This window comes from Aspergillus pseudoviridinutans, assembly GCF_018340605.1.
Source record: "Aspergillus pseudoviridinutans IFM 55266 DNA, scaffold_10, whole genome shotgun sequence".
NCBI classification, from domain to species: domain Eukaryota; kingdom Fungi; phylum Ascomycota; class Eurotiomycetes; order Eurotiales; family Aspergillaceae; genus Aspergillus; species Aspergillus pseudoviridinutans.
In genome coordinates this window covers 183,891-202,152 of record NW_025091290.1, presented here as the reverse complement: position 1 = coordinate 202,152, position 18,262 = coordinate 183,891, and the positions used below count along the sequence as shown (strand labels likewise).

Sequence of the window (18,262 nt, the reverse complement as noted above, 5' to 3'; positions counted from 1 at the left end):
CTATAGCTGGTTATGTGAAAATTCTTATAGAATTGGGCCTCCTACCAGAAGCGACATTGCAGAAGAGGCACGGAGAACCAACAGTGGGAGATCTATAAAGCTATTATAGCAGCAGATTTGCGCTACAATGCTATAGATGACTACATGTGGACTGTATTCCTTAAGCCAGTTCTAGGATACCTGAATGCGGACACTGCAGTACAGTTGTACCTGGATGTCAAGGCTAAATTCCGGAAGCCGCCCCGGTCCCTCTATGACAGCGACACAGATTTCATTTTATTTCATTTTGTGCCTTGAATTTTGCTAGTCCGCCCAATAGCTCTAAGACTTCATTTATTACGCTGGCCAGGAAGGGAAGGTGGACGATCTGGTTCCTACTATTAGCATGCAACAAGTTAACTATCACATAGCCGCACTAGCGCAAGGCGGATGTGATAAGCAGAAGCCCAGAGCAGCGATAACCAAACGATCCCTAGTGCCTGAATCCTTATGCCGTACTTGCACGAATAACTCAGTGGATGTAGGCTTTGGAAGATGAGAAACCAAACAGACCTGTCTGACAGCCTCTGCTTTCGGATCCTGGTTCTTATCCGTAGCCGACCATCTTATTGGGGAATAATTGTGGGGAGAATGTTCGGACACGAGGCCAAGACCGCGCGGTTGGTCTTGGGCTCGTATTCTGCTGTTAACCCAATGTATGAGACGCTGCGTATTTAAGGGAGACCTGAACCTGAACTCGCTCCCGGGAAATTTGCATTTAATAACTCTTAACCATTCGTCCTTCTAATATCTTTAACGATGCTCTTATTAGCCCTGCGCTGAGCGCACAGAGAGTCGAAAATCGCCGAATCTTCTGCTCAGACTCTTCTTTTGGTCTTCTGAGACACTCTCTGAAAGGCCAACCTCTTCCACAGTTCTATCTCTGCAACGCCAACATGACCCGACTTCTGGGCTTCTTCACAGCGCTATACATACTCTGCTCTCTCCCAGGAATATCTGCCTGGACCTTCATTTGGAGAAACGTCAGCGACACCCCGACTGTCGAAGAAGGCACTGGCGCACAGCCCTGCAAGGCAATCGACCATGCAAAAGGCAAGTATTTCAAATTCGACGCCGGGGACAGTCTAGTGCGGATCTACCTGTACGGCTCATCCAGTTGCACGGATGGACCTAGCTGGACAGCTGAAGATTCTCTCGCAAAGAACTCGAGTAGTCCGATACGGGCGTTCGCGGTCATTGACCTAAGAGGCGCGAATACGAGCACTAGTAGCGAGCTCGAGCCTTTCCCTGGGAACGACTGGTTCAAGTCATCTCCTAACAGCCCGATTGTGACTGCCATGGGAAAGCGACTGGTGGCGGAAGGCTGTGGGAAGTACAAAGACGGTCCGGGACCCCAGTGGACTGAGGCGGACCAGCTATCTTATCAGTGTTGGCAAAAGAAGCTTGGCTACACTGCTGCGGACGCCGATGGGTGGCCCGGGAAGACGAGTTGGGATCAGCTCAAGGTGCCTCTAACGCAGAGAACGGCGTCTTCTACAACTGCGGAGACACCGTCGAATACGAGAACGGAGACGCCGTCGAATACGAGAACGGAGGCGCCGTCGAATACGAGTACGGGTACACCTACAGGTATGTTTGCTTCGGATACGACTGCCTCCACGAGGTCATCACTTGGCCCGGGGGAAATAGCTGGGGTAGTGGTGGGCTCTGTGGTCGGGCTAGGACTCATCTCGGCGATAATCTATCTCGCGCGGCTGATAGGGCGTCGATCTGCGCTGGGGTCCAAAGAGGAGGAGACAGAGCGAAAGCAAGAGCGTGGTGGCGATGATAGTGAAGATCATGATGTCGATGATGCTGCAGTAGCAGAAGAAGCAAAGTCAGTGGAGAAATTACCTCCAGAGGCTGAGGCCATTCCAGCAAAAGACCCGCCGAAGTACTTTGCCGAGCTTCCAGGAGATACGGCGACAGCAGAGTTGAGTGACAGTCGAAGGATCTTTGAGCTGGGAGACGGTCGAACATACGATCAAATTATGTGGTCGCCTGTTAGTAGCAAGTAGCCGACAATATCGGCGTATTAGAAGATAGAATCAGCCTTGCAGTCAAAGTGTATAGAAATGGCCAGTTTGAAAGCATAGGGGCAGCAGCGGCAGCATACGACATTCCAAGGTCTACCCTTACCTATCGAATCAGCTGTTGAAAAGCACGGGTTAATTTACACGCAAACTGCCAGAAGCTTACCAATCTAGAAGAAGCATCCCTAAAAAAGTGGATTTAGATATGGATGAGCGACGTTTCCCACCTACTCATGCTATGGTACGCAAGATGGAGGATATACTACTACATGAGAGAAATGGGGAATATGTTAGTGAAAGATGAATCACTAGATTGATTAAACGACATGATGAGCTCACATCCAAGTATACTCGCAAGTATGATTATCAACGCGCAAAATGTGAGGATCCTGAGATCATCATCAAGCAGTGGTTTGATCTTGTTCAATCCTATGCAAGTTACCTTTTATAATTATAATTCTTACTAATTATTGACATCCAGGAGATTGTCGTGACTACTGACGGAGACACTTGGTACTTGAGGATACTCGGTGCTTTGCAGCGACACGTGACTTTCAACAACATTTGACATTGCTTCTCATAGCTATACTCTGTAGGATGTCGAGTGCTAAGAGCGTGATTACGTTGTCTGATACCGATATCATGACGGGATCTGATGCCTGTGGAGCGTAGCGGATGGGGTGGAGCTTAAGTGATCTCAATTGATTTAGTATATAGTGGAGAATATCCTGGTAGGGAGTATACTTTACCAATGCTCCATCTGCTCGATTGTACATATTCAAGTTTCAAAATGTGGCTCCGTAATTCTCATCTACCTTGTAGAGTGATTGTGTGGTATGAGGCTCAGCGCCTCGGAAGCAGCCGCTTCCATATCATACATCATGCCTATATAGATACCACCTTGGGTCTGGAACTCTGATGATCGGTTATGCTGTCCGCGGTCCTAGTTCACAATCTGCTTATAAACAGCCACGTCTTCTCAGTACTCTATTTACCGGCTGGAAATACCTATGAAGGATATCACTAAGAGGCCTTCTAACGTCCTAGTAGACAAGAGTTATGAATTAATTCTTACATGCACAACCGGGATTGTCAGCTAAGAAGATAAGTAAAATTGTAGCCTAGCCTTGAGAATCTATCCTGTAGAACAAGCCTTTCTGACTATGGTTCTTTACAGATGACGGGCTAGAAAGGGTGAATCCTTCATCAATCTGATGGAGCACGCGTCGTACCTACATGACTCTCATACTCCGTAGTAGGATGACGCATTAATTAATGAATATTAGACTTGTTGACGAGATACATTAATTGGGGAATGAGCACACCGTTTTCTGCCCAAAGGCTAGTGAGGACCGAGAAGATAGAGCTATGCAAGTTTTTGGATGATGTCTCCTTAGCCTCCACGCTGTGAAATGATTGGGAACAATTGAAGGAAAGATATTGCATGATATGAAATATCCATCACACTCGGAGGTATTCTCGCTTCTGCATAACTCAATCTACTCGAATTGGCAGACACATCCGGGACTAATGATCTAGTGGCCGTGGTGCCGTCCGTTAATCTGTCTTAATCTATTTGATTTTCTTTCCGGCCATCCGATGCTGCACGTGCGCCAAAACATCCCCGAGATCAACACCGCTTATTCCGCTGTGGTACTTCTCCTCATTACCTGGCTTTCACAGTGTTACATTGTAAAGTGACCGCGACAAGATGGCCTGCTTAAATACAGCTTCGCCCCCCAGCATTGAGACTGCATAAACGTCGATCATCACCATGCATCTTCTACCTCTGATTCTCCTGCCCCTGACAGCCCAGGCCATCAACATCGTCTCATCCAACGACGATGGATGGGCCGAGATTAATATCCGCCAGTTCTACCAGGCCCTGACCGCAGCTGGACACTCCGTCGTGGTGTCTGCGCCAGCCGAAAACCAGAGTGGAACAGGTAGTCCCGCTCCCCCTCGTCAACGGCTTAATCCGTGCTGACCAACTCAGGCTCTTCTGACAAAACACCCACCACTCTGACGGAACCATGCGAGTTCAACAGCTGTCCCTCTGGCAGCCCTGCGACAGGTTACAATGCCTCTGACCCGCGACTCAACTATGTCAACTCGTACCCCGTCACCTCAATGAAATACGGCATCAGCACCGCGGCGCCCCCGTTCTTCAACGACGCCCCTCCAGCCCTAGCCGTCTCCGGCCCCAACGTGGGCTCGAACCTCGGACTGGCCGTGTACTTCTCCGGCACAGTCGGCGCAGCACACTACGCCTCCGAGGCCGGGATCCCCGCGATCGCGTTCTCGGGCAGTACCGGCTCTCAGACGGCGTGGAACGTGGCCGTGCCGGCATACAGCCAGGTGTATGCGCAGCTGGCCACCAAAGTCACCAATAAGATCGTTGCCTCGGGGACACCATACCTGCCCAATCACGTCTGGCTGAACGTCAACTTCCCCGAGGTGAGCACTGAGTGTGCCAGCGCGGACGACTTCAAGTTTGTGTTGTCCCGGATCTTCTCAGGGCTGCTTTCGGCGGATGATGTCGAGACGTGTGGGAGCTCGCGGCTGCCGACTGAGTCGACGGTCGTGGGTACGGACGGATGCTATGTCAGTATCTCTGTGGGCTGGAGCGACAAGACCGATGCAGCTGCCGATGTGCAGGCGATTGTGCTGGATAAGCTGGGTGATTTGTTGGTTTGTCTGCCTTGATGTCTCGGACGAGTGCATAAAGCAGCGATATTGCAGAGAGAAACAAAGCTGCTATCTGCGCTGCAATAGCTCCAGGATACCGGCAGCCGGTCCCTCGAATGAAATCCAAGTATATGCATATTAAAACAGTGAATGTGATCCCATCATTCACTGCTGAGATAATATGCTGATTGACGGTGAATACTACCCAGTGATACTGCCTACGTAGCGAATGTGTATTGTCGTACCTCCTCACCTAATTCTCTTGTCGACTGCCCCTCTCCTCCTTCCCGTTCTTCCCATTACTGAGTATCTTTAAATAAAGTCATTGAGGCTACTTCTGAAGATTAACCGTCTTTCCAAGGCTTCAACCTTGTTCTTTTGATACACTCGTCCAAGCTTTATCTAGCCGATAACAGCCCACTGCTAGCGTCGCAGGTTGTCTGGCATGCCAACTTGCATATATTTGCCGTGATTAATACTTGAAAAGGATACTGGGGCTTCAACATTGACCAAGCGCACTGTTCTCATCACGGGATTATCAGGAATAAGAAGACAGAGAAAGTACATTGACATGTCCTGCTAAGCACATATCGAGTCTTCTTGATCGTTTATTAGACTGCGCAGTCTGTTCGTCGAGGGTAACACCTCAACTTTTGCCGCCAGTGCCGCGGCCGCCATGCTCTATGCGAGTCAAGTTCTATTGGTGCCAATTCCATGCCTGTCGCAATGGCTTCACTATAGGAAAGGTTCCACGCTTTCCTGCCAAAGGCCTCCCCGGGCAGACAAGCGAACGCGGACAGTACACCAGTGCCATTGCGCCATACCGCCCCTTGACCAACTCGCCGAATGAAACGGTCGCAGCTTATATTTACTTGATGACCGGCAGGAAGAAGAGGCCGCTACATTGCTCTGGAGGGGGGAGGCGACTTGGGTTAAATTGCGATGGGTGAGCGTGCCCGAGTCCAAGGGAGGTGTGCTTGCAGAGCGAGAGTTTTTGTTTCGTGAGGTTGGATTGGAGAGATGGTTAAACGGGCTGGATCTGGAAGGCAAGGACGTCGCTACCCGGATTGAGCAAAGACGGCAGAATATGGAGGGACGCCGGCTGAAGCTCGAGTCCACCGAGGGAACGGGTGAAAGGAAGATGGATTCCAAGTCGGCAAAGGGGGACAAGGAGATCATGCGGTATGGCAATGATGAGAAGTCACCTCTGGAGAATGTCTCCAACGATGATATTCCGTATTCTGATTCCGACGACGGTCCGATCCCCGAGTCTGCTGGACAGATCAGAGTTGCGTTGCTCCGGGGAGAGCAAACAAGGAGAGTACTCGCCGCAATTTGATGGCATTTGTGAGCCTACCTATTCGGCCGGGGCCATCTGTCCGGCGCGACGCCTACCGGGCGCTACCGCCCATAATGAGAATGCTGCCTGCATCGTGTGTTGTGACATGGAGGCCTCAATGGACGACAAGGGCGCGCTTGTCGGGGACGGGATCCCCCCGTGCGCCTGACGTCCCGAGCTTAAATGGCATCACTGAGGGCTGGAGGATTATAGATGATAAAGTGAAGAATGTGCTCTCAGCTGAGACTGCACACCCCATGGAGAGGCTATTTATTGCCGTTTTTGCTGTGACTCTCCCCACCTCAGGGCTATAATCAAGGCCATAGAATATAAGGATAGTTCCTTATTATGCTTAGATATATGAAAGCCTCTAATTGAAACTAACTTATTATACTACTGGCAAGCCACATTGTATTAATACTGCATCTCTACTTATACTGAAATCTGCACTCTTAAAAACATGCACAGGAGAAGGGCTCATCTTATAAAAATACCTATTAAAATAAATAATTATTATGGGTAAAAATAGTTATTAATGCTAAGAATCACTTCGCATTTTGCTCCTAGTCATGGGGTGCTCATGCTATTATTGCATGCTGTAGGCTTGATTCTCTCTAGCAGTATGATACCCTTACTTTTATCAAACTCTAATCTGAATTGGCGACAAGGATTTTATGTGCCTCCTGAGATAGTCTTTATATGTCTGATTTCCGTCCTTTTCAGACTAGGTATAGATTATTTCAGTAATTAAGAGTTGTGTGCTTGGCTAGGATTGTTTATAGTTAAAAAGCATATAATAATAGAACAACTTACAACCTCTGGAGAGATTAGTATAGCTGAACAGGACACATCCCAGCAATGTATTCCAGTCTGCCTTCTGCCTATGGATGAGGACTATGTTACGTAAGTGGTAATGCAGCCTGTATTTAATGAAGGTCCCTACGCAGGCTGAAAGCTACTATAGTAAGGAGTTGACAGCTGGAGATGTTGCTTAAGTTGCCTTCCTCAGTATTGCAGGAGATAAATTTGAGGGTTCTAAGAATGGTAAGTCGCCTAGTGAGAAAGGTACGAGCAAGCTCTTTAAATGAAGCCGTTCAACGGAAGATGAATTTCATATAATACACACATCTCCACACACGTTCTCAAGGCGGAGTATTCAGGAGTATGCTCGGCTGTATTCCCAATAGATTAACTAAAACAGTATGGTCTGGAAATGTTCATCGAAATGCGTGTACCTCTATGGAAGGATAAACATGGCACGATGAAAATGTCACAACGTAACCTGATACCAGAGTACCCTGTTTACCATGGCATTGTCACAGTGGAATAAGCGATTCAACAGATATCGACCGTCGGTGTCCCGGACAAGCATGAACCTGCATATATTGACGGTATTGATTGTGTAGACAACCACACACAACCACTCCCACTAGCCGCCTGCTAACGATCAAATCGCAAATGCCGCCAGCACACCAATAGCCATAACCATTCCGGCCGGTTGATTCACAGCAGCATCCCCAGTCTTTGTAGACGAGGAGGCAGTCGCAGTAGTAGAAGTAGTCGTCTGAGTCGTAGTCCCAGTGGCCGTAGCACTAGTGGTCATGGAGCCAGTAGACGAACCGGTAGTGGTAGCAGAGGATGAGCTCTTCGTTTGTGTTTGACTGGCCGTGCTACTGCCACTGCCAGACGCGACGCTGACGTTAGGAAACAGTTTGCTGCGACATTCAGCTGGAATGCCAGAGGCGAATGCGGCGACATCAGCTGCAGGACATGTTTTAATGCAGGCAAGCATGGGATCGGACGGGCCCTGGAACGATGCGCAGGTGCAGTCGTCAAGTGCCTGGCCCGTTTCATCACCATTGCATGCTGAGACTCCGCGGTGAGATGTCTCGCAGGTGGTAACGCATTTGCTTTGACTTTGGGCCAGGGCCGAGGATGCGAGAAGGAGGGCTGTGACAATGGTGTTGGTGAGATGCATCTTGTCAAAGGAGAGGATACTGGTATTTTCTGTTGAACAGGAAGATTAGGCCGCAGTGGGAGACTAGAATTTGAATGGGGAACTTCAGGTCTTTAAGCTTGTGGGGATTCAGGGGGCCGATCATGGATTCAAGGCTTGGTCTGCAGGGTAGCAGCCACCTCGTATTCGTGGTCCAGTTAGAATCCGCGGCTGCTAAGGAACCCGTATTCTGAAAGTCTATGACTGGAGATCGCATGGTTTCTCCTAACATAATTCGTTAACTCCATACTTGGTTGAGATCCTGGGTATGGGGCCATCCCAATTTGGTCATTTTCTGGCAAGGGTGCCTTGGCTACCTCTTCGTACTAAGCCATGACCATTTTATTGGTTAAAGAAATCAAGTGGGGAGATTTAGCCCATAGGGGCTCCCCAGAAATGATCATGCCTTGGGGCTGAGTAGTGCTTCCCGTATTTTAGCACTGGAAATTAGAAATGGTGTAGTGGTCTGCCGAGCAACAGAGGAGCAGAGAAAATACAGGCTCAGCTGTAATGATCTCTCTGAATTGATTAGAATTGTGACAAGTGCTACGTTCCCATGGCAGACTGGAGTGCTTTATGCAGATAATTTGAAGCTTAGAACCTAGCAACATATAAAGGAAGAGATTTTTCTCTTTCCTCTAACTCGAGATTTATTAGGTGCGACAGCAATGCCGGTTTAAAATACTCAACCTAAGGTACGTCTTTAATCTGACCTTAATGGACACAAGCTATATTCGTCCTTCAGAATACTCAATGGACCCACAGACCATCGCCGCCAGTTCCTTTACTCCACCATTCATTGTACGTGATGTTTCTCATAGGACACGGCAAACCTATTTCGCCCACAGAGACTGATTGCCTGTAAATAATATCACTATCATTGGTCTAGATCGAGTATTGCGTATGCACCATGTCAATGGTCTGATATATGTTGATATCAATACAATGTATCTTCACAACTAAATGCTCACTATCTACTACTGTACATCGTCTAGTTCGGCACACACTGGGAGTAATAAGGATTCCAGTTCTTGCAGGTCGAGCCGGAAGCACAAGCAGTCGGACCAGTCCAGTTCAGTCCACCGCACTGGCCGTAGACCTTCTGAGTGCCGCCAGAAGCAGAAGTGGGCTGGGGAGTAATAGGGACAGAGCTGCTGGGGACGGGAATGCTGGGCGCAGGCGACGTCAGGAAGGTTGTAGGCGAGCTGGAGGGGACAGGGGTGTACTGGGCCTGGGTGGTGGGAACCTGCACGGCAATGGTCGAGTACTTGGAGGCCGCAGCAGACGAGGCCACTGGGGTGCTGCCGGCGCCTGAGCCGACGGTCGCGGTGCCGGTCGAGGTAATGGCCGAGGTGGTCTGTGTGATGGAGACGGCGCCGGAGTACATGGCAGGACCGGGGACGGTGTACGAGGAGATGGAGGAGTAGATGTTCACCATGATGCCGGGGTCGCTCTCAGTGTACAGCTCCGTGCCCAGAGTACCAGCCGGTGAGTCAGTGCCGGATCCGGTAACCTTGAGGTTGAAGCACTGGGGGTAGTTCTGCGCGCCATCTTTCTCCTCGGCGCTGTGCAGGGCGATCAGCTCGTGGCGAAGAACGTAGTTGCCGGGGGCAATGGATTTTGGGATCTCGACCATCCAGCTGTTGTTGTTGGCGATCATCTGGTCGTCGCCCCAGGTGCCCGGCACCGGCGAGTCATTCACTAGCCCTACTCCGTCGATCTTGAAGAATTTGAGCGAAGTTTTGTCGACAGTTGTACACGACTCTCCGCATGATGCGAGCATATCAATAACGGGTCCATGATGAGACTCTGGCCAGGCAGTCCATTGAAGTTGAATGCGATCGCCAGCTGCAATCTCGATATAGGCCTGCGCGTTGGTGGCGTTTTGGTGGCAGATGATGTCGGCGGAGTTGTACTGGCTGGGGGCGATGAAGCCGTTGCCGGTGTTGGGGGTGGTCCAAGCGGCGACCTTGGGAGGGTCCGACATGTAGGGGTAGCTGTTAATATCAAAGCCAGCATAGTAGACTCCATTGACAACAACGTTCGTGACATGGCCGTGGGCAGCGACACGGGTGGCGGACAGCAGAGCCGCCAGGAGAGAGAGAGACTTGGCTTGAGGCATTGTAAAAGAATGGAAGGAATATGAGAAGTGAATGAATGATTAGATGGATAGAAAGAATGTAAGCGACCAGCGCAGACTCAGTCAATGAGAATGAATGAATTGGTTGAAGAATGAAGAACTGTCGAACTATGGAGGTAACTGGTCTCTTTTAAGCTTGACAGACTCGGTATATCAGCCTGAACGCGTCAATGTCTCGGAATAATGCGTCCGGTGTTGAGACAACGGTTCATAATCCATTGGGCTCGGACCACTGCATGAATCAAGCAAGCCATTATTGAATCCTGAAGATATTGCTGCAAGCGCCATTTAATCTATCCGGAGAGTGTGTAAATAAGCATAAAACACTAGCTGTCTGGACCAGGGGCTCCTGTCGCAGGTTGATGCTCCTAGTGGAGACGGCGCCAACCTCGCCGCGTTTCGGGTCCACCAGTTGAGATAATCCGTCTATTCCGTGTACAAAGAGGAAAGATTGAAAACAGCCTGTGTTTCAAGTAAGTGAACTTTTGTCAATGACATGTCCCGTTGGCGGAAAATTCTGTCAGGTTCATGCAGAAGAGGAGCCGTGCCTGGTACCTGCATATGCAACAGTCAGTTCAATGGTAGATCCCTATCTTATTTGATTAAACTCATTCATTCGTGTCCGTAGCTCTCGATTAGCAAGAGGTTGAACTCGTCAGTGCATAAGATGTTCATGAGTGCAATACAAACAATACGCCTTGGCTCAAGTCAACAGATGCATGTCGAGGAGGAAGCCATACATTCAAGATGTCACCGCAAAAGGTCCAGGGGTTTCTTTCACACAGCCGTTAGTACGCATATGGAATTCACTATTTCTATCTACTCAGATGAGAGCTTCTACCTACAGCAACCGTCACTCATCAAGCAAAGAAAGATGTCGAACTATCATCGGTTCGTCTTCTATCCGCTCTTCTCAGCTTCCTTCTGAGCCGGCTTGACTGCCAGAATCACGTCACCCGCTGCACTGGCAATCTGCTCTCTGTGCTTGCAGGCTGTATTCATGGTATCAGAGAGATCCTGAGTCGCTTCTTCAAGCTTTTGATAGTTTTGCTCAGCAGCAAAGCATTTATAAAAGCGTTGACGATGAGACCAGCAGCGCCTAGGAGGTCATTCAGGGCGAGAGCCTGTTGGATGCATCCAGTAGTGGATCAGTTAATAGACGACATTTACCCAACTTGCCCACGGCTGATCAGGCTGCATGTCCTCATCACCTCAGACCACGCTTCACTACATCATGGGCAACTTTGAATCCATCAGGCCCGATAACCCCAGGTGTGAGCAGCAGGTCGGAGAATCCATGTCCTCGATGCCAACTCAGACTGCTGTTCATATGCAACAGATCCAACGATATCGTTACCACCATGAACCGGCTGCTCCGCTCGAACTTCGCCTATGTCATCTACGATACACACAAGCCTAAGCAGCTCCTCCAAGGCATCCATGAACGGTTCACCCAGATCGAGGGCTTGGCATGTCAGAAATATTAGGGCTTGGGTGCGGGGGTAGACAAGCCGCCCATCGACGAGTTGACCAAGAAGTGGAGGGGAGGAGTCCCGGGGACATTGAAGACATGGTCGATCATTTTAAGAATTACAGATACAGTGCCGAGGCAGCGGGGATTGCTGCCAGTCTTGCCATCTTTGTTGTCCTCCTCCCTCCCTTGATCGCCATGTTTGGGTTCGTGGGCTCGATGGCGGCTGGCATGATTTCCGTGATTGGAGGGGTCATAGTTTAGATTGTCGTCGGTATCATCGCAGCGGAGAAGTATCACAAGCTAAAGGAAGCCAATCGGGTGTTGACGAAGACGAAACAGCTGCTTGTCGAGTGTAAGGACAGGGTCGCTAACGCTGCTGTTAACTTGAAGTTGGCGGTCCGTTTGGCCCAGGCATAAAGACGCTCGGCAGGAGTATCTTAAGGAACCAGAACCTGGGTGATTTGTATCGAGATCCACCGGTGGAATGGAGCAGAGACTAAGAATGTTAGCCAGTACATGGTATTATCTTTATGGATTTTATTAAGTCAAGTAATGGGCTCAATGCCATGTGTATACATCCTTTTGCTCATAGATGGACGCCTCACTGATTTGTAGACACGTCTCTATCTAGATGGGTTGGGCCCATATTTGACCCATCACGTCATATATGGCATTAGGTGTAGCAACTAGCCACCTTAGCAACTTAGCCGTCCTTTCTACATATGTTGCAGAGTCACTAAGTCACTGTGAGAATAGTATGTTTGCCTCCGCTGCCACATCTGGTTAGCGTGGCTCGCACCTCCCACCTCCCTCTCTCTTTTCACACCTCACGTAGATATTTCCACTCTCTTCGATGCAATATCATGCGCTTATCTCATTCTATTCTCTCCCAGAAGTTGCATACAGTTAGCATCGACCGTCTCCTGAGTGGGGTGCAGCTAGGCATCGCACAGTTGGCTTCTAAGATACGGAATCCAACCATTTCTGACGAGCCAGCGGCTGCATTACGTCAACAGATATCGTAGCACTACAATCGAGTGTCGAGGCCAGTGGGCATTTCCCACGAAAGCGATGTCTTCAAAGAGGATCCGAACGTCGAAGGAGGAGGGTAGTAAGTAAGTATTGTGCCTGTAGTGTTTTGTTCCATGCTAATCTGCTCCAAAAACTTCGGGGAAAAACAATCGATAAAGTGGTAGGAGATGAGCAAGAAGTCTTCACCGTCCACGAAGGGTTGATCCGTGCCTCCTCACCATTCTTTAACAATGCCATGGCACATGATTGGAAGGAGTCTCAGCAACGCACTATCCATCTACCAGATGATGAACCCGAAATATTTGCGGTATATATGCACTGGCTCTACCGTCGCACACTTCCTGTGTTTTGTAATGAGCCAGGTCTTCCAGGAACTTCCGAATACCTTGACTTAGTGAAGGCATATGTCCTGGGCTTTAAAATACTAGACCTCAGGTTTCGAGACTCAACCATTGACGCTATTGTGGAGAAAAGCGAATCCGAAGCACGAGATGGGAGATGTCCGTGTCCCTCTGGTGAAGTGGTAAAGTATGCATTGGACAACACAAATGAGTCGGCTCCGATTCGCGAGCTACTCCTGGATATGTGTGCAAATTGGGGACGCAGAACATGGCTCCGCCTTTGGGCAGACTGTCTTCCGCAGTCGTTTCTGTTCGAGCTTGCTTCTACTCTTTTGGATTTGCGAGCGGATTCTGATTGGTACCCAGAAGCCTACGAGTATCATTATCGTCGCTCAGATGAAGGAAACAGCCCTAGGTAACTGCTGAGTTTGACAAACGAGTGGTCGGGTTTACAGAGCTTCTGGAATGATATTTTAATTACTATACAGAGTACAAGCTGGCTGGCACTTGCTTTGCTCATGGCTACGTTTATGTATTAAATTACACTTACACTTTGGTCTGCTCACTCTTAGTACAGGATTCAGGCCTATAGCCCTCACTCTCCTACCAAGTATCTTATAGCTTAACTAGTTGTTGGGAACCTTTCTTTTTTAGGGTGTACTATTTATATTACTTCTATAGACTATACTGATATCTTATTACTAATTCTGTTGTTTTCCTTTACACTATTTGAGATAGTGATGTCCGTTACATCTCTACGGCATCATATTGAATTTACTGTGTCTTTCTATTAGTGCCGCTCCCTGCGAGTATAAATACTTTTGAGCCCTAACATCCTTTCTATGCCCTGAATTGACACCGAAAATATTCCTAGCAGCCAAGGAGTAGAATGAAAATAGAGGAAAAGAGACGGTGCAGTGTCCCTAGCCAGCCACTTCAGATTGCTGGAGCCTGGACCTCACTAGATATGCTTTGCAAGATCGGCAGAAGTCGTAACGGGACAACTCGGCAACTGCAAAATGCAGTAAAATGCTTGCCTTTCTTGTTCATTGGCTCACTCCCCGTATCACGCTATACCGAGATGCGGCTGGGGGAAGCGGAGGGAAAGTTTATTTGCCGCCCCCAAGTAGGCTACATTGCGACTTAGTTGGGATTCTATTCATGAATGTCATTTGTGCCTCAGGATCGAATCTCATAAATAGTCTCATATTTCAAATTTACCTTACGAAAATACCGTACGCATCAGTTTTTGTGTGTTCCTATTACTTGCTGAATATTTTGCATTAATGAGCCTCGTCAATTTAAAGTCTCAAAGCCACATTAACATCACCAGGTAGTATCCAAGAAGATGGCGTTGACTAGTTCAATCTCTGGCTAGGTACAAACGACTTTCAGTCCATTGGCCCCACGCTAGCACCTAGTTTACTGCCAGTGCAGAGCAGAAGTACGATGAAATGGTCTGATACATTGTATTGCACAACGAGGAATCAAGGGATTAAAAAGTTCTGTTTCTTACTGGATGCTGGAAGTTCATATGTTACGCCACATTTTCTTATTCGTACATCAATCGACGTAGGTGGCTCTTATGTAGTTAAAACCACTGGTGTTGAGATTATTTGCCCTGTATCTTCTTGAATCTTTTCTCACGCCTCTTTGTTGTTGTATACTCATAGTTATGGCAACTCCTTTTCCTTTCCAACAATTTCCCCAACACACGGCATATCTAATGACCTATTTATAGCGTGGAAGAGAAGGTAGGGTACTGGTATATGCCTGCCAACATCCATATCAATGATCGAGAGTTACACTCATTCTGTAATTGAATCAAAGCCAACCACTAGCTAGGTACATTTAGATTTTGGCCCGCAGGGATATTGTGGGTGCCAATAAAACAAACTGTTCTCTTGATCCTCTAATAGATGACCAAAGTACACAGGAGAATCCCCTCGACTCCACTCGCGCTTGTTCATGTTCACACGTGAATCAGTGGGTCTCGGCCTCAGAGTTCCAGATGCGTGGTCCTTGTCCATCAATATGATGCTTATCAGGAAATAGACGTTTGTTCTCGCCTTTAGTTTCAAACCTTGTCTTTACAGTAGATCTAGAATTTCCTGTCTCACAACATTGGGGTCACCAAAACGTGCTTCGCTACATGGTCTGATGGCAACAGTACTGACTACTAAAGCTAATGACCTGAAACACCATTATACTCTGACATGATAAAATTTACAAGTTTGTTTTCAGTTATTTGAGAAACATTAGGTTCCCCAGCTCAGCAGATGATGTCACTGTATATTATCGCCTAATCAACATCATGCAATGCGTGCACATATAAGAAACTTTTATGTATTGCTTACTTTTTACTATAAGAATGACTTTTATTACTATTTCGCGTTCATTCCTTTTCAACTGTATAGTTGTCTTCCATTTCTTTACCTCAGCTGAGCAGCTTCCATCTTGTCATCATTCCATCAGCTTTACAGGCCAATTCACTAATTATCGCCCGATATCGCCTGCTCCTCACTGGTCTCACCAGATGCCATACACTGCACCATTAAAGAGTCCACATTATGCACAGTCCACTGAGTACTCTAACCCAGCTACCATGGCTGAAGTCAACACGAGCCGCATATACCTCCCTTGCTCATTTTTTTCCACCTACATCCGACCATACGGACAATCACCATCCAGCTTCACGCCATTTGCACTTCAGGCATTAAATAATAAAGAAGAAAGCGGCTGTAACAGAAACAATAAGGCCTCCTGGGACCGTGGTCGCCCTTTTACAGTCAGGGCAAAATTCTAGCAGCGAAGATTCCGTGCGTCAGTCAAGGGATATCCTCCAGCTGGAAACATCAGATGCAGTCCGGCCGACCAAAGAGACAGGGATGACATCCTCGCCGAGACAATTGTTCAATGACAATCATTCAAGCAGCCATAACAGTGCGGGCAAACAATCTCCTTCATCAAACAAGGATCACCACAATTTCCGTCCACCTTGGTCGTCTGCCGACGCTTTAATTCGTCGAAAGCAGCTGCAAGTATTAACAAGTTCTTCGGGGCAAACCAACTGTGATGATGAGTTTAAAGTGAAGCATCCACCGGTGCGTAAAAGGACTGGGGAGCTTGTCAGACCGGTCCTGCGCCCACTCTCAGCACGGCGCCACCCTTCTAGCATGCCGACAAACCCGACGCAGGCGAAGGCAGTCCGTTTTGACTCTCACTTGGAGCATATTCGCTACTTCTCAAAAACTGATAAACCGCAATTTGTCAGTTCCGGCTCCTCGCCTGTAGAGGATCGCGGTTCTAATGGAGACTTTCCCTCTGCGAACAGATCTCCCTTATTGCCGTTCTTTGAGTGGAAGCTGCTACTGTCGAACTTTCCCCAGAAGACACTCTATCCAGGGCACCATTGTTCCTCTTACCCGACAACAAGTTTCTGATTGGTATAGTGATGGTTGCTAATCTGGCTTACAAGAAAGATGTCGTACCCGCTTTACTTTCGATAACTGGAAGACTACATCTGAGGTGACTGCTGATTACAGTCCGGACGTTTCACAAGAGCAGGTCAAACAATAACCTCGATCGGTTTGTATTCAGCATCAATCTCAGTGAGCAGGAAAATTTGGAAATGAAAACTATGTTCGTCTGTATTCGGTATCATGTCAGTGAGCAGGACTTCTGGGATAACAACACCATGAGGAATTACCAAGTCAACTTTACCAAGGTCCATAAGCCCGAGCCTGGCAGTTACAAAGAGCATCCAAGCAATCCTTGGGTCAATCGTGATGATGGTATGACCGAAGAGGCTGATAACCCTATGCCTTTGCGCCGTCGTAAACTGGCCCGCCGATTGTTTGGTACCCGTTATGATTTCGATTTATCTTTGAATGCCGAGGTACCCGCAAAACTGGACCAGGATCCTACCATGCCAGCTGCTCAAGCACAACATGGACCGTCTCGGTCTACATTTCATACAAGGAAGGCGGATTTTCTTGATTCGCGCCATCCTGAACGCAAGCATCCTCTTCCCCTTGTATCAACAATCCCGACTTTCGAGTCCCCCAAGTATAGAGAGCTTGTTAATCGCTACTGTTACTCCGGTCATCCGTGTTCCCAGTTGGTCATGAATGAGCCACTGGATGTTTCATGAGCCTGTTTTGGAAGGTTCGGGTCTTCGACCTCACACTCACCGTCTTCACTTCTTCACAAGAGCGACGAATGTAGCCGATCTAGGGTATTTCTACACCCATACCTGGAATCCATCCAGGCAGACTGTAATTGATCCTATGCCGGTCAACTTATGCGGATTATCTGTCGTGATTCCATGCCTTCCACCTAAATTCGTTTGTTGAGTACCTCTCCATTGTCCTCTTATCTGCTGTATCGATTGCTCATAACCCGCAAAACTCCAGTAACTCTCCATCCTCCATTATAAAAGCCCAGATAGGGAAGTCTAGATGCTCCATTTGGGACCTTCTACTACACCAGGATTAGGCTTAGCTCTAGAACCCACAGCATTAGGTAGGAATCGTAACTCGGCTGTTAACATGGAACCACTAGCTGAGGCCAAAGCCCTAAGATGTAAGTATGTGTCTCTCGCCGCCTTCACAATACCCGTACCATGAGGTCACCGCACGTCCATTTTATGAATCTGGACCGATTGGGATTGCTATATGGAAAAGGGGCCGGAAACCGTTGAAAACCCTGGTCAGAAGCGGGAACTAGCCACGAAATCTTGGCTTTTGCCCCGAGGGGTGTGACGCGAGGGAGCAGCGATCATGCCATCAAACTCTTCCAAGTTCTCTGATCCTGACTTTTTGGGAACGAATGTAGGTATATAAATACTGACGCCCGTCCTGGTGATTCTCTTCAGACCAACGTGGAAAGAGCCCTATACTGAAGTATTTTATATTCATACACGCAGAGATGCTGCCCCAGTCGCCGTGCACTCGACCTTTTGAACTTCTCCAGAGATGCCAAGAGAAACTCAGCGATCTAGTTTCGAGTCCTGATCCGAATCTTCGCATAATAGTTGGTCATTTAAATATGCTTGATATTCTTGTTGGCACTCCAGATGCAAATTACTCAGGTTACTCAACGCATATGTGCTGTTCCGAAGACGATGGCGAGGACGTCAAAGTAGTGGAATACAACGATTCTGCTGCTTCATCATCCGA

At 48.2% G+C, this 18,262-nt stretch overlaps 7 protein-coding genes across 7 annotated transcripts; 5 read left to right on the top strand and 2 right to left on the bottom strand.

The window, feature by feature from the left end:
* Positions 1-935: 935 nt before the first annotated feature.
* On the top strand, positions 936-2,057 carry Asppvi_001833 (uncharacterized protein; the record flags this gene model as incomplete). The annotated part of the gene is made up of 1 exon (XM_043307366.1): positions 936-2,057. One exon carries the CDS (start codon positions 936-938, stop codon positions 2,055-2,057), a length of 1,122 nt encoding a protein of 373 aa, XP_043163301.1.
* Positions 2,058-3,846: 1,789 nt separating this feature from the next.
* Positions 3,847-6,099, top strand: Asppvi_001832 (5'/3'-nucleotidase SurE; the record flags this gene model as incomplete). Its single annotated transcript, XM_043307365.1, has 3 exons — positions 3,847-4,018; positions 4,069-4,763; positions 5,647-6,099. The coding sequence occupies 3 exons, from the start codon at positions 3,847-3,849 to the stop codon at positions 6,097-6,099; spliced, it is 1,320 nt and encodes a 439-aa protein (XP_043163300.1).
* Positions 6,100-7,546: 1,447 nt separating this feature from the next.
* Positions 7,547-8,077, bottom strand: Asppvi_001831 (uncharacterized protein; the record flags this gene model as incomplete). Its single annotated transcript, XM_043307364.1, has 1 exon — positions 7,547-8,077. The coding sequence occupies one exon, from the start codon at positions 8,075-8,077 to the stop codon at positions 7,547-7,549; it is 531 nt and encodes a 176-aa protein (XP_043163299.1).
* Positions 8,078-9,086: 1,009 nt separating this feature from the next.
* On the bottom strand, positions 9,087-10,217 carry Asppvi_001830 (uncharacterized protein; the record flags this gene model as incomplete). The annotated part of the gene is made up of 1 exon (XM_043307363.1): positions 9,087-10,217. One exon carries the CDS (start codon positions 10,215-10,217, stop codon positions 9,087-9,089), a length of 1,131 nt encoding a protein of 376 aa, XP_043163298.1.
* Positions 10,218-11,469: 1,252 nt separating this feature from the next.
* Asppvi_001829 (uncharacterized protein) lies at positions 11,470-11,722 on the top strand (the record flags this gene model as incomplete). Its single annotated transcript, XM_043307362.1, has 2 exons — positions 11,470-11,507; positions 11,575-11,722. 2 exons carry the CDS (start codon positions 11,470-11,472, stop codon positions 11,720-11,722), a joined length of 186 nt encoding a protein of 61 aa, XP_043163297.1.
* A 1,058-nt stretch (positions 11,723-12,780) lies between these two features.
* Asppvi_001828 (BTB/POZ domain-containing protein) lies at positions 12,781-13,501 on the top strand (the record flags this gene model as incomplete). Its single annotated transcript, XM_043307361.1, has 2 exons — positions 12,781-12,820; positions 12,900-13,501. The coding sequence occupies 2 exons, from the start codon at positions 12,781-12,783 to the stop codon at positions 13,499-13,501; spliced, it is 642 nt and encodes a 213-aa protein (XP_043163296.1).
* Positions 13,502-16,258: 2,757 nt separating this feature from the next.
* Asppvi_001827 (uncharacterized protein) lies at positions 16,259-17,235 on the top strand (the record flags this gene model as incomplete). The annotated part of the gene is made up of 2 exons (XM_043307360.1): positions 16,259-16,385; positions 16,628-17,235. 2 exons carry the CDS (start codon positions 16,259-16,261, stop codon positions 17,233-17,235), a joined length of 735 nt encoding a protein of 244 aa, XP_043163295.1.
* Between the last annotated feature and the right edge of the window lie 1,027 nt (positions 17,236-18,262).